This window comes from Mustela erminea, chromosome 20 (assembly GCF_009829155.1).
Source record: "Mustela erminea isolate mMusErm1 chromosome 20, mMusErm1.Pri, whole genome shotgun sequence".
Classification (NCBI taxonomy): domain Eukaryota; kingdom Metazoa; phylum Chordata; class Mammalia; order Carnivora; family Mustelidae; genus Mustela; species Mustela erminea.
Genome location: NC_045633.1, coordinates 28,312,502 through 28,326,281, shown reverse-complemented (window position 1 = coordinate 28,326,281; position 13,780 = coordinate 28,312,502). Strand labels below are relative to the sequence as shown.

At 63.7% G+C, this 13,780-nt stretch overlaps 1 protein-coding gene across 6 annotated transcripts in view; it reads left to right on the top strand.

Annotated features, from left to right (window-relative positions):
• Nucleotides 1-13,286, top strand: part of TNRC18 (trinucleotide repeat containing 18) — a 79,771-nt gene extending 66,485 nt beyond the window's left edge. For 5 of the 6 annotated variants that reach the window (XM_032328452.1, XM_032328448.1, XM_032328449.1 and 2 more), the window contains 11 exons: nucleotides 3,068-3,220; nucleotides 3,567-3,708; nucleotides 5,376-5,493; nucleotides 5,862-5,937; nucleotides 6,024-6,132; nucleotides 8,079-8,195; nucleotides 8,786-8,950; nucleotides 9,340-10,670; nucleotides 12,250-12,486; nucleotides 12,597-12,671; nucleotides 12,972-13,178. In XM_032328452.1, coding sequence (XP_032184343.1) covers nucleotides 3,068-3,220; nucleotides 3,567-3,708; nucleotides 5,376-5,493; nucleotides 5,862-5,937; nucleotides 6,024-6,132; nucleotides 8,079-8,195; nucleotides 8,786-8,950; nucleotides 9,340-10,670; nucleotides 12,250-12,486; nucleotides 12,597-12,671; nucleotides 12,972-13,178 — 2,730 coding nt within the window. Of the gene's footprint in view, nucleotides 1-3,067; nucleotides 3,221-3,566; nucleotides 3,709-5,375; nucleotides 5,494-5,861; nucleotides 5,938-6,023; nucleotides 6,133-8,078; nucleotides 8,196-8,785; nucleotides 8,951-9,339; nucleotides 10,671-12,249; nucleotides 12,487-12,596; nucleotides 12,672-12,971 lie in introns of all 6 variants that reach the window. The other variant, XM_032328447.1, reaches the window with a different exon arrangement.
• Nucleotides 13,287-13,780: the final 494 nt, after the last annotated feature.

Here is a 13,780-nt window from a genome sequence, read left to right as displayed (position 1 = left end):
ACATTCTACAAGATGTCATGTTGAGGGATGAGACTTGGCACTGATTTCCTGTAACGGGCCGGGGAGGCAGGTGCAGTGTTCTTGGATCCTTGGCGGTGATTGTGCTCAGAGGCCTGAGCCCCGTCAGCCTTCCCCAGGCCTTGGAGGGAAGGTGCTGGATACTACAACATTCTCGTGGTGGTCTCACCAGATGGTCCGCCGTAGGGCTCAGGTGGCCTCTCACCTCTTTACTGCTTTGTACGTCCTTTACCAGCAAAGGGAAACTGCTGTCCGCTCACGACCCTTCCAGCACAGACTCCCTGGAGTTGGCGGAGGGCCTCGTCCCACGGATTGCCCCCCAGCCCAGCCCCGCTTCTCACGCCCGTCCCGGGCTTCAGCTTGGCTCCTGGCTTCTGGCGGCAGCACTGGCCATGTAGCGGGGGCTCCCTGGACCCGCAGCTCCGGGTCGATGATTCCCCAGAGAGATGTCCAGAACCCGGGGGGCGCTTTCCTTACTGTGACAGTTGATGAGGAGGCATACAGTGCAGCCACAGATGGGAGAGAGGCCCGGGGAAGGGGAGGACCTGGCGCTTCCTGCCCTCTGCGGGTGCTCCTGACCCAGAAGCTCCCTGAACCCCTCACGTAGGCTTTATTTGGGGACTTACTTGGCAGGATTATTAACTCAGTGTCTGGACCCTCTCCCCTCTCCCCTCTGCGGTGGATGTGGGGGGTGTGGGTTGAACTCAGAGTTCCTGGCTCCTCCACCTGGCTTGGTGTTGCTGGCAACTGGCACCCATCCCAAGGCTAGCGGGGGGCTAACCCGCAGTCTCCTCATCAGGACAAAAGGTGCTCCGATGATCCGGGACGTCCCAAGGGGCTTAGGAACCCTGGATCAGGAGCCAGGGGCAGAGACCAAGTTTGTATTTCTTCCCACGTTCGCGTATCACGAGACCTTGTGAAACAGGTTATGCGTATTAACTGGACTTCACAGGTGGCTTTGCTTTTCGCCAAGGTCATGGCTGCTAATGATCACCCAGGCTGAGCTTTGAATACCCCCTGGGCCACACTGGCCCCTGGGTCCTTGGCCAGGACGTGGCACCCTGTGTTGGGGAGGAGCGCAGGGGCTCACTGAGCCCAGCCTTCTGATGGCACAGTGAAGGCCTGGAACAGAGCAGGCGAACTGTTAACCAAAGGAGGACGGAGATGCCCGCGGAACCGCCCCCCCCCCCCCCCAGGACCAGCCAGTGCTCGTAGCTTTGGGAGATGCGCTTCCATATCCTGAGATTTGTACATTGCTGTTTGCCATCAGCCTTATTTTACCCTTCTTAAAAGCATTATTTATTTATTTATTTTGCGGGGGAGGGGCAGAGAGGGAATCCCAAGCAGACTCCCTGCTGAGCACAGAGCCCGACTTGGGGCTCGAACTCAGGACCCTGAGATCGCAACCTGATCCCAAACCAAGAGTCAGATGGATGTTCAACTGACCGGTCACCCCGGTTCCCCGGGAGTTCTTTTCTTACTTAAAAAAAAGAAGGTTCCCAGGAAGGGACTTTCTGGCCAGCGGGAAAGAAACCGTTTTCAGTGTTGTCTGATTAGAACTGTGGTGTGGAGGTTGCAGGAAAGGAAGAAAGTACAAGTCCACCCAGAGCCCGTCTTGCTGTCCACCCCCCCCACCACCCCCGCATGCACAGCTGCAGAGACGGTCATCTTGGGGTGAGCTACTTAAAACAGATGTTTGGGGGAAAAGTCAACAGAACCACATTACAGACGGTCCTTCGATCCCCAGGATGCCTTCCGATTTCAGAAATGTGAACGGTGAAGGCGTGCATCCGAAGCAAGAAAATGTAATTCTGTCTCATCCCCCTGCAAGTGGGGAGCCACACCGAATACTTTCTGTCCCCGTACCGACATCTGCTCTGTCCCTTAGAATGCCATGTGCTGTGGATATCACTTGTCTATTGGGAAGCCATGACGTCTGCAGTGGTTTTTTAGAATTCGCTCGGGATTCTCTCTTTATGTTTCTTCATTTCCCACATCCTCTGGTCCATGATCTTAGTTGGTTGTTTCAGGAATGTGTCTTTTAAAAAGGTGACCCCCACTGCGCCCAATCCTGCCGCCTGCCCATCTCCCCTGGGTCGTGCAGACCCTTAGCCTGAGCTGGCTTCTAGCATCAAGTACCCCCACATTGTTCTTTCCGCCGCCATCGCTGGCCTAAAAGCTTGTAACTGGATCTGTGATGCGCCAGTGTTTCCCTAAGGTCCCGGGACAGCCGGGTGCTGGTGCCTGATGCCTGAAGCCGGCGGGTGTGCTCTCGGTGCTCTGAGACCGGTTTCCACACCGTGGGCACGGGTGGTGGGGGGCGGAGGGGCAGCCCATCCCACTCCCCATCCCTGGGGGGGGCTTGGAGTGTGTTGGACTTGGCTCTCCCCTCACTGCTGGGGTGCCCCAGAGGTAGTTGGAAGGGTTTTGCCTGCTCCTTCTGGCACGTGCCTGTGGAACTCACCTGTATTGTCCTGTTTTTGTGGCATCCCTTGGAAGTGGAGACCCCTGTGCATCCATCGCTGCAGGGGGTTAAATGACCTGCACTCCGCCCCCCCTCAACACACACACACACACACACACACACACACACACACACGAGCAGCGGCTGACGTGAGGCAGTCTCCGTGTTTATCAGATAAACTTTGGGGAGGAGGAGTTGTAAGGCAGGACTTTTGGTAAATTCCCCTCTGTGTTTAAAAAAAGAAGAAGAACACCATGTGTGTGCAGATGTGTCTGCATAGCCCGTGTGTTTATGTGGTTGTACGAGCTGGTGGAAGGTTCTGGAAGGATGTGCCAGGCAGCCACTGGTGATTCTAATTAGTGCTGTGGAGTTGATGGGCTGCACTGGAGAGGAAGTTACACTTACATGCACTTGGGTACTTTTTTTTTCTTTTTACAGTAAGTAACTTATAGTAGTAATAAAACAATTAGGATTAAGAACAAACACGCTTGTGGGAAGGAGGGGAGGTGTTTTGTTCCTCTCCCTGGAGGGTGAGTGGCGGGGGTGGGCGGCCTCTGATGGCACCTGTGATGCTTCCTCACCCAGAAGAAGAAGGGGAAGGAGGCTGGCTCAGGGGCTGCGCTGCCCCCACCCCGTGTTCCCGCCCTGCCCCCCGACGCCCGGGCTCCCCACACCGGCTCCCCGGCCGCTGCCAAGAGGAGCAAGGCCAAGGCCAAAGGGAAAGAGGTGAAGAAGGAGGTAAGGCCTGCTGTGCCCAAGAATGAGGTCCCCATGGGCCCCTGCAGACGGGTGAGCCCGGGTGTGCCCAGCCCCCGTGCCCTCCAGTCCCTGGCTGGGCTGTTCATCCTCAGACCCACTGTGTCTGAAGGTGCTGCGGCAGCACTTGTGGGCTCGACCATCCGACGTGTGGCCCCAATTTGCCCTCCCTCGGGCCTGTGGGCTGAGGCCAGCTGGACCCCTGCTGCACCTGTGGCAGGTGTCCCTGCTGCCGGACATGTGACCCTGGGTGTCTAGGGAGGGTCCTAAGCAGCAGGGCTTGGGATGGTGCGTCCTCAGACACTGGCCTGCTGTGCTCTGTCCCCAGAATCGGGGGAAGGGGGGAGCCGTGAGCAAGCTGATGGAGAGCATGGCTGCCGAGGAGGACTTCGAGCCCAACCAGGACTCCAGCTTCTCCGAGGATGAGCACCTGCCCCGCGGCGGGGCCGTGGAGCGGCCGCTAACTCCAGGTGAGTACCGCAAGGTCGTGGGGGCTCTGTGGGGGCCCCAGGAGGGTATCTGGGGAGATGGCGGGCTGGGGGCCTGGGGTTGAGTGGGGGCCTGGTGTCCATGGTGAACTGAGAGAGGCCAGCTGGACTCTGGTTTGGTGAGCTCACGGGGTGGGAGGGAGGCACGGGGTCGGGGGGCGCAGAGGCCGATGGCTGAGTCTCGCAGGCCACAGGGAGAGTGTGGTCTTTGCCCTGTGGAAACAAGACCCTGTCAGTTTGTCTAAGTCCGTGCGGCTGGAGCGGTTTGGAAAGTGCTTCCTGACTGCTTTGTCGCGGACGGATTTTGGGGGGTCCAGAAGGGGGACGGGGAGTCTGGGTGGGAGGCCCCGTGAGGATCCTGGTGAGCAGTGGTGGGCTGCAGCGCGGTGGGGCAGCACGGACGGAGGCGGGGTGGTTTGAGGGAGATGGGGTGGGGTTGGGCACGTTGTGGGGTGGCGTGTGGATGGGTGAGAAGGGGTGCGGACGGGTAATCGTAGGCGCGGAGGGAGCAGGGGGCAGTCCTGTGCCATGCCTTGCTGGCTGGAGTGTGGGGAGCCCGGAGGATGTCGCCGGGAAGCGACATACGCCTGGCACATGGCCCCCCGGGGTCTGGGGCTCGGAGGGGTGGCGGAGGATGTGAGTTGGGTGGGGCAGCTGGGAGCGAGAGGAGGAGCAGGGCTGTGGGCCTTCCGCCCAGCCGGGAGTCCGCTGTGGCGTGTGACAGCCTCTCAGTGGTGGATGGCAGGAGGTGTCCGCCGTCCCCTGTCTGCGGGCCAGCTGGGCTCGTTCCAGCAGCAGGAGGGCTCAAGGGACTGCTCGGCGCGATGGCCGTGCTGCCAGAGGCTCCCGAGGGCAAGTGGGAGCTCCTCCCTTGTGCCACTGGCCAGAGGAAGTCACGTGGCCACGCTGGGCATGGAGGGGTGGGCAGTCCACGCGCCCACGATGAGGCTGTGGCGTGGGTGCAGGTGGCGATGGCCAGGTGGGTGGGCCATTCTGTGTGGCCCGGTGACCTGTGCGGGCTTGTCTAGCCTGGTCGCAGCCGGGTGGAGCCAGGCTCAGGGTCCCACGGGGCAGGAGAGTGGGCCTGAGTGTCGGAAGCAGTGTGACCCAGTCTGGAGGCGGAAAACTGAGGCGCATCTGGATTTGGGGTGCCAGGAGCAGGTGGCCTTCAAGCCGAAGGGCAGAGGCAGCTTCAGGATGAGAACAGGCTCAGAGGTGGTTCAAGGGGCCAGTGAGGGCTGACAGCCTTGCTGGCAAGTTTGGAGTTTGGCTTCTGCCGGGACCAGTTACATTCTCGGTGGAACGTCCTGGACGTTTGGCTGAAGGGGTAGCCAGCCCATCAGGGGTACAATGACCTGGAGCTTCTCGCCCAGGCCCCAGCAGCCGTGGTAGAGGAGGGCCAGCATGAGCAGGCTGTCACGCCTGGTTCCTCCCTGCTTGGAAGCTTTCCAGAGGCCTGGGTCAGGACAGGAGAAGTTGCTCATGGCTCCGCCGTGTGTCCCTGCACAAGGCCTGTCTGGCACACGGGTGGGGGCACGCGTGTACACACACAGCCTGCAGGGGTGGGGGAAGGGGAGCTTGGGGCAGGGAGAGTGGGTCTCTGGCTGCCCCCCGGCTCCAGCCCTGCCTCGCCACTGCCCCCCCTGCAGCCCCGCGCTCCTGCGTCATCGACAAGGACGAGCTGAAGGACGGCCTGCGCGTGCTCATCCCCATGGACGACAAGCTGCTGTACGCGGGCCACGTGCAGACGGTGCACTCTCCCGACATGTGAGTGGGGCCCCGGGGGCTGCGTGGGTCGCGGCGCTGGGCTCAGGGCCTGAGGACCCTCTGCTGGTCCCATGTCCAGGGTGCCGGGCCCCTGGGGGCAGGTGGCTTTGCTTCTCGGAGCTGGGTGAACGGCCCCGGAAGCCCCCGGGATGTGCCGGCCTCTCTTGGACCCGGAACCCCTTTCCATCCAGGGGAGGAAACAGACCCAGGAGGGGAAAGACTTGCCCTAGGTTTATACAGGGTGTCTACAGCCCCCCAGGCTCCAGTGTCCCACCTGGGAGGTCTGGGAGGCAGAGCTGGCGCTTGGGGGCGGGCAGGAGGGTCCACGGGGTCCGTCCTATCAGCGCGCTCGTGCTGTGGCCTTGCAGATACCGTGTGGTAGTGGAGGGTGAACGTGGGAACCGGCCCCACATCTACTGTTTGGAGCAGCTGCTGCAGGAGGCGGTGAGGGCCGGGCTGGCGGCCGGCGGGGTGGGTGGGGGCCGGGGCCGGTCCTGGTCGACCCGGTGCTCAGTCCCTGGTTTTTCCAGATCAACGATGTGAGGCCAGCCTCCACCCGCTTCCTGCCGCAGGGGACCAGGATCGCGGCTTACTGGAGCCAGCAGTACCGCTGCCTGTACCCGGGCACCGTGGTCCGAGGTGGGTCCCCCGGCGTCTTCCCAGTGTCCCCCGTTCCCCCATTCGGTCGGGCCTCAACCCCAGTGGGCACAGATGCGAGTGACTTACCAGGCCTCTGGGCTGGCCACAGCCTCAGGCCCTCGGGCCCTCTGGCTTCACATCAGCCCCTCGGGGGTCCTGCCATCGGGGGAGCCCTCTTGATCCCTGATCCCCATTTAAGTCCTGGGATGGAGCTCGGGTCACACGGGTGTCACTGACTGTCGCGGGTCTCACCCGGAACACTCATGAGCGACATTAGCTTTCTGATTCCACATGTGGACTGACGAGGGGATGGTGGCCCCCCGGACAGTTGGGGTGCTGTTAGCAGAGTAAGAGATTGGGGAGCTAGACCGATGAAAGTAATAGGAGCTGGAACAGCACGCCCCGTAGCCATCGCAGACCCCACACACTGCCGGGAGACGGGGGTGTGGATGTCCATTACCTTACCAAAAACACTACCCCCGACCCGCTGCCCAGGACAGGACAGCCCGCGGCCATCTAGCTTCCGTGTAGACACGGGATGGTGTGGGAGTGCTGGGCAGGAGGTCTCAGTGGTCACGGTTCATCGTGATTCAGCTCCCCCGGAGTTTTCTGTGCCCTGGGCCACGGTGGGGTCACTCTAGGGACTCCCCAGTCATCCCTCTGAGAATTGGATTTCTCCTGGAGAGTCTCTGCGTAGCTTTCTGAGAAAGCCTGTGGGAGGTAAATCCTTCCACTAGGTGCGCGCCTGATCGCCGTTCCAGTGTGTGCTTCGATATATGGCTGAGCTGGGCATCAGGCCTGGGTTGGAAATGATTTTCTGCCCCCGCCTCAGGGGCACCAGGCCATTGTGTGTGTGTGTGTGTGTGCGTGTGCGCACGTGCGTGTGCATTGCTGGAGACTTGGGGGCGGAGGGCTCCGTGAAGCAGATGTCCGCTGGAAGTGTGTGTGTGTGTGTGTGTGTGTGTGTGTGTGTGTGCGCGCGCGCGCGTGTGCATTGCTGGAGACTTGGGGGCGGAGGGCTCCGTGAAGCAGATGTCCTCTGTCCCCAGCCGCTGGCGCTGCCCCCGTGAGCCGGTCCCTGGGACGTGCACTCCCGAGTTGGGCTGCTGGTGGCACTTCTAGCTTTTTCTTCTTGGTTGTCTGTTTCTTCCCCTGTTTGTTCCGCTTCCCGGGGAGGACCCTCCGCTAACCACGCTCTTCTGGCCCTTCCGATCTCTTGAGTTTCTGAAATTCCTGCTGTCATGGGAGAAATTCCCAAGAGATTTTTATTTTCTGAATCAATCCTTCCCTCTCCTCATCTCTTCTTTCCTTTTTGAACGTTTGTGTCCTGTCTTCATGGTTTTTTAAAAAAATTATTTTGTTTCATATCTTGTTGCTTGTATCCATGTTACCGTTTTTTTAAACTTCCCCGAGAATCTACGGTTTCCCTGTGGGGCTTCTCCAGCTCCCTTGTCTCCTGAGCCCCTCTTCCTTCCTCGTAGGGGCTCCTGTGCTCGCTCTTTGGCCTCCCCTTTGACCTCTCTGGTCCACATCTGCCTCTCCTGGGAGGCTGTCCTTTTGGCCCTGCTGGTCCCTAGGAAGCAGATGGGAAACTGTGTGTGGACAGACCTGTGTTGTGGGGACCCCAGGTCTCAGCAGCCGGGGTGCACCAGCTGCAGGCCGGCACCCTGCCCACGGCCCTGTCCTTGGGGTCTGGCGGGGCTTTTGCATATGGGAGCAGCTCTGCTGTGCCCTAGGTGTACATTCTTAGCCTGTCCGGTGTTGTGGTCCCCTGACCCCGGGCTCCTGCTGGGACCATGTGCCCTGAAGCTCACATTCTGCACCACTGTAGACCTGTACTCGCACAGGTCAAGCCCAGGGCCGCTCACTGTCTGGTGTCTGCTCCCCCTGTGCCCCTCAGAGAGCAGGGTCCATGGGCCTTCCTCACTCTGCCCCTCTGCCAACAGGCTTGCTCGGCCTCGAGGATGACGGGGATTTGATCACCGTGGAGTTTGATGATGGGGACACGGGGAGGATCCCCCTCTCCCACATCCGTCTCCTGCCTCCTGACTATAAGATCCAGTGTGAGTGCCAGCTCTGCTGCCCAGGGATGGGGCGGGGGTGACCCTCACGTCCACACCTGGCTCCCCACTGAGCCCGACTCTGGGCTCTGGCCACGTTCGGACCATTCACACCCTTAGGGTGGCCGTGGCAGGAGCCGTAGGTCGGGCTCCCCAAGTCAGCATCAGGAAGGGGCTCCTCGGGCTCCCCAGGCCAGTCACTGGTACCGGATGTTCCATGCTCCCGGTGTCCACGAGAGCATGGAGTTCCTGCCTCGGCCCTGTGTGTGATACGAAGCTCGGGTCCCCTGGCCGGGCTCCCTGACTTCTAGGGCTCAGTGGTTTTGAGCTTCCTCCGTGTTTTTGATGGGGCATTCTTGGCTCAGCTGCACCCACACTGTTCATTGAGGAGCCCCATGGAGCTTCCTGTGCGTGCAGACACCTGACTGCACCCCTGCAGATGGGGCCGCTCTCCCCAGCCGTGCAGCCCCTGCAGGCAGGCCACGTGGGGTCAGCCACGGGGTCGTCCATCCCCTGTCCCCCACGACAGACAATACTTGGGTGGCCAGGAGAGCAGAGACCTGGGCCTGAGCCCCCGTCTGTGTGCCCTGCAGGTGCGGAGCCCTCCCCAGCTCTCCTGGTGCCAAGTGCCAAGCGCCGCAGCCGGAAGACCAGCAAAGACACTGGGGACAGCAAAGATGGTGGCACCCTGGGGACGGAGGAGCCCGGCGCCAAGGCACGAGGGCGTGGGCGGAAACCCAGCACCAAAGCCAAGAGTGGTATGTCGGTCCCAGCTCGGACTTGGCCGAGGCCCAGGGGCAGGTGTGGGAACGGGTGGGCACGGGCCACATGCCTCTGTGGGGACTTGGTCTTGGGGTACTTGGACTGTGTGACAGATTGGGAGACCGAGGCCCTGGGAGGCACACTGGTCTGTTAGGGGCAGAGTGGAGGTTCAGTCAGGTGGTTCACTCCAGCATCCGGGGACAAGTGCTTGGAGCCAAGACAGCTGGGGACCACATTGGGGTCACCACCTATAGGATGACAGTGATTGCGGAGCCCAGACTGGGCGCTGCTTGGGGGCACACAGGGCTGGGCTTGAAACAGGGCTTTCTGGTTCGGGAAGCCCCTGGCCCCAGCCTCACAGAAGCTTTTTTCTTCTCTCTTCTAGATAGAGCTGCTGTCCTGGAGGAGGGGGGCCCAACAGAGGAGGTCCCCAGTACCCCGTTGGCCCTGGAGCCCCTCAGCACCCCGAGTTCCAAGAAGAGCCCCCCAGAATCTGCGGACAAGCGGGCCAAAGCCCCCAAGGCCCGCCCAGCGCCCCCCCAGCCCAGCCCGGCACCATCCACCTTCACCAGCTGTCCGGCTCCCGAGCCCTTCGGGGAGCTGCCGGCCCCCACCACGGTCCTGGCCCCCGCGCCCCTCGTCGCCATGCCCATCACCATGCCCGCCACCCGGCCCAAGCCCAAGAAAGCGCGGGCTGCTGAGGAGGCGGCCCCCAAGGGCCCCCGGAGGCCTGGGGAGGAGGCCGAGCTGCTTGTCAAGCTGGACCACGAGGGCGTGACGTCGCCCAAAAGCAAGAAGGCCAAAGAGGCCCTGCTGCTGCGAGAGGACACGGGGGCGGGGGCCTGGCAGGAGCCCAAGGGCCTCCTGACCCTGGGCGGCTACCCCTCGGCCGCGGGCGGCGGCGAGCCCAAGGCTGCCCGGCCCAAGGCCGCGGACGGCGAGCTGGCCCAGGAGCCCGGGGCCGGGCTCGAGTTCGAGAGCTCGGGCCACCCCAAGAGCCCGGACAAGGGCCAGGCGGAGCAGGACGGGGCCGAGGAGTCGGAGAGCGGCGGCAGCAGCAGCGACAGCGGCGGCAGCAGCAGCAGCAGCTCCGAGACCGAGGGGGAGGAGGAGGCCCAGGGCGGCGGCGGTCGGAACTGCAGCGCCTCCAGCTCCCGGGCGTCCTCGTCCTCGTCCTCCTCGTCCTCGTCCTCGTCGTCGTCCTCCTCGTCGTCCTCGTCCTCGTCGTCCTCGTCCTCGTCCTCGTCGTCGTCCTCGTCCTCCTCCTCGTCGTCGTCGTCGTCGTCGTCGTCCTCCTCCTCCTCGTCGTCCTCGTCCTCGTCGTCGTCCTCGTCGTCCACCACCGACGACTCCTCCTGCAGCTCCGACGACGAGGCGGCGCCCGCCCCCGCCGCCGGCCCGTCCGCCGCCCCGGCTCTCCCCAGCAAGACGCCCAAGCCGGCGGGCAAGGGGCGCTCCTCGGCCCACTCCCCGGGCAAGAAGGCGCCCGCGCCCCCGCCCCAGGCGCCCCCGCCCCAGCCCCCGCAGCCCCTGCCTGCCAAGGCTCAGGCCGGGGCGGGGGCCAAGAGCCGACCCAAGAAGAGGGAGGGCGTCCACCTCCCGACCACCAAGGAGCTGGCCAAGCGGCAGCGCCTGCCGTCCGTGGAGAACCGGCCCAAGATCGCCGCCTTCCTGCCTGCCCGGCAGCTCTGGAAGTGGTTCGGCAAGCCCACCCAGGTACCTGAGGGCCGGGGGGGAGGTGTCTGCCGCCGTGGGCCCCGCCTCCCATCTCCTCCGGTCCACCGAGACCCGGGGCGGGGCCGGGGGTGTTGGGATGAGCCGTGCGAGGCGATCCCACGTTGTGCTCGTGGCCCCAGATCTGGTGTCCAAAGCCACGTCCTCCCCACCCATCCCCAGCAGTGCTGCGTGTGATGTGGGGCCCAGACCTGCCCCTCTGCGGAACACAGGCCAGGAAGCAGGCAGGGATGGGCGCCCAGGGCGGGCATCCAGGCACCATGCAGAGGGGCTCTCAGAACCCCACAGACTCTCGGTGTGGGCTTCGTGCTTAGCTGTCCTCGGGGGGCGGGGGGCATGTGACCCCAGCAGGAGGCGCAGCTTTCGCTGTGGGGGCTCATCGGGTGCCCGCCCACCCGTGATCGAAGGGAGCAGGTGCTGGCTGCCCAGGTCTAGGGACACTTGGCCACCCTTGTCGTAGATGCCCCCCCCCGGGGGGGGAGCCTAGTGGCCAGAGGAGGGAGGGAGTGGCCACAGGTGGCGGGAAGCCTGGTGGCTACCAGAGACAGGTTGGTGTAGGAACCGTAGCTGCCCACTTCAGCTCGAATTTATTTTCAGCCTTGAGCGGAGAAGAACTTCAGCGGTGTTGAGGACCTATATAGGGTTCAGTGACAAGGCACTGAGAAAGTCTGTTCCCACTGGGGTCCAAGGAATTAAAAGTAGGAAAAGGGCATGCCGCAGCAGGTTGGAAATGAGCGTGTCGGTCTCCGCTGTTCAGGCAAACTGGCCGAGTCCCCCGGCTGAGGGAGTTTCAGATCTGAGTTTGGGATCGCGCTGCTTCCGTGGGGGGGCTTAGCTTTGCTGAGGTCCGATCCGTGGGGGGATGGTTGCCCCAGAGCTACTTGGGGCTGTGGTGGGTTTTGGCGTTTTGGTGTGTTCCGTCTTTGGACCCGCATGTCTGTCTCTGTGCCAGTCTATGAAGTGTTTGTTGAGTGACTAAGAGAAACCCAGCACGCTCTGGGAGCCTGGCGGATGTGTGCCTTGTGCTGGATCATGCAGGCCCAGGGCTGACCTTAGTCAGGAATGTCCCCGGGGGGTGGATGTGGTCCAGGACAGCACCTGATCAGGCCACCTGGGCGGCCGACTCCCAGCCCCACGCTGCCTGCGGGGGTGTAAGAACGGGGCTGTGTAGCCGGTGACCTGAAGGCGGTCACGGGGTTCACTGTGTGATCGCTGTGGGGGTGGGATGCTGCTAGAGCTGGAAGCCTGCCCTGTCCCCTTGATGGGGCTCACTGTCCTTCTCTGGGCACGGCTGCACGAGCCTCCTGGACAGTGGGTACGGGGTTTGCGGGCCCTCCCAGGCGCCCGTGCCAGCACCGCTCCAGAACAGGGAATAGAAGCCCCTCCTAGCGGTGCGTTGATCACGTCAGGTGCTCCGTGTGCGGAGGGGTGAGGAAGGCTCCCCAGCTAGAGCGAGCAGGGGGTCGGCTCCCTCCCAGCCTGCCCCCGCTGCAGGGCGCCCCAAGCTCAGGGAACGGGGGCGGGCCGGCCAGGGCCCCCTGACCCACAGCATGTCCCGCAGCGCCGCGGCATGAAGGGCAAGGCCCGCAAGCTCTTCTACAAGGCCATCGTGCGTGGCAAGGAGATGATCCGCATCGGGGACTGCGCCGTGTTCCTGTCCGCCGGCCGCCCCAACCTGCCGTACATCGGCCGCATCCAGAGCATGTGGGAGTCGTGGGGCAGCAACATGGTGGTCCGCGTCAAGTGGTTCTACCACCCCGAGGAGACCAGCCCGGGCAAGCGCCTCCACGAGGGCCAGGTGAGGCGGGGGGGCTGAGCAGCCCAGAGGTGGGGGCCAGGGGTCTGGGCTCCGGGGTCGGGCAGGGCTGCGCAGGGCTCACAGCCTCCCTCTGTCCGTCCCACACGCAGCACTGGGACCAGAAGTCCGGCCGCAGCCTCCCTGCTGCCCTGCGGGCCTCCAGCCAGAGGAAGGACTTCATGGAGGTAGGGACTCGGGGTGGAGGCCAAGCCCCACAGGCTCTCCGCACCCAGCATGGACGGGGTGCATCCGGGCCCCCAGCCCCAGCCCTGTGTCTGGCTTGGTGCTGTCGCTGCGCTGTCTCCCTGCACTTTGGGGCCCTTAGGCCTTCGGGCCTTTGTGTTGGTCTGTGTGTCTGTCGGATCTCTCTTGTGCTCTGTGTTTGAGCCCTGGCCTCGGCCTCTCGGGGGTGGGGCGGAGGGGTCTTTCTCTGTCTCTGCCCTCAGGGGCCCCCCAGCCCTGACGCCCGCCCGCCGTGCCCGCAGCGCGCCCTCTACCAGTCCTCCCACGTGGACGAGAACGACGTGCAGACCGTGTCGCACAAGTGCCTGGTGGTGGGCCTGGAGCAGTACGAGCAGATGCTCAAGACCAAGAAGTACCAGGACAGCGAGGGTCTGTACTACCTCGCGGGCACCTACGAGCCCACCACGGGCATGATCTTCTCCACCGACGGCGTGCCCGTGCTCTGCTGAGCGCCCCGCGCCCTGCCGGCTGCCTCGCGCCTCGAGCGCCGACGGGGGCCCCTCACCATCACTGCCACGTCTCGGGGACCACGCGCGTTGGTTGTGTGCATGCAAGTGTGCCCTCGGACGGCCCGGCGTACGTGAGTGTGTACATGTGTGTGCCTGTATGCATGCACGTGCGTGCACGCGTGTGCACACGTCCCCAGCCCCCCTCCAACGCCCCCCCGGGCGCCCCTCCCGCCGGGGCTCCTCTCTGCTATCAGGGTATGGCTCTGCTGGGCCCTGGGCTGGGGCCGCCCCTCCAGCACCTTGTAAGCACTTGGCCGGGCGGGGCCCCCAGGACTTAGGACCCAAGCGCCTCCAGGCTGAGGCCAAGGCCCAGCAGGGACGCAGCGGGGAGGGGGTTTCCAAGGAACCAAACTGACACTCGCTCTGGGGTTCCTGCTGCTTGAGGGCCCTCCCCGGGGCCTCTTAGGGCCCAGCCCCCCTCAGCACGGAGCTGCACCCCAAGTCTCCAGCCGTGAGATGGGGTGGGGGGGGGGCCAGACGCCTGCCCTCTCACCGGCCAGGCCAGGGCTGCTCGGGGCTCCGGCCAGGAGCCCGGCCTCTGC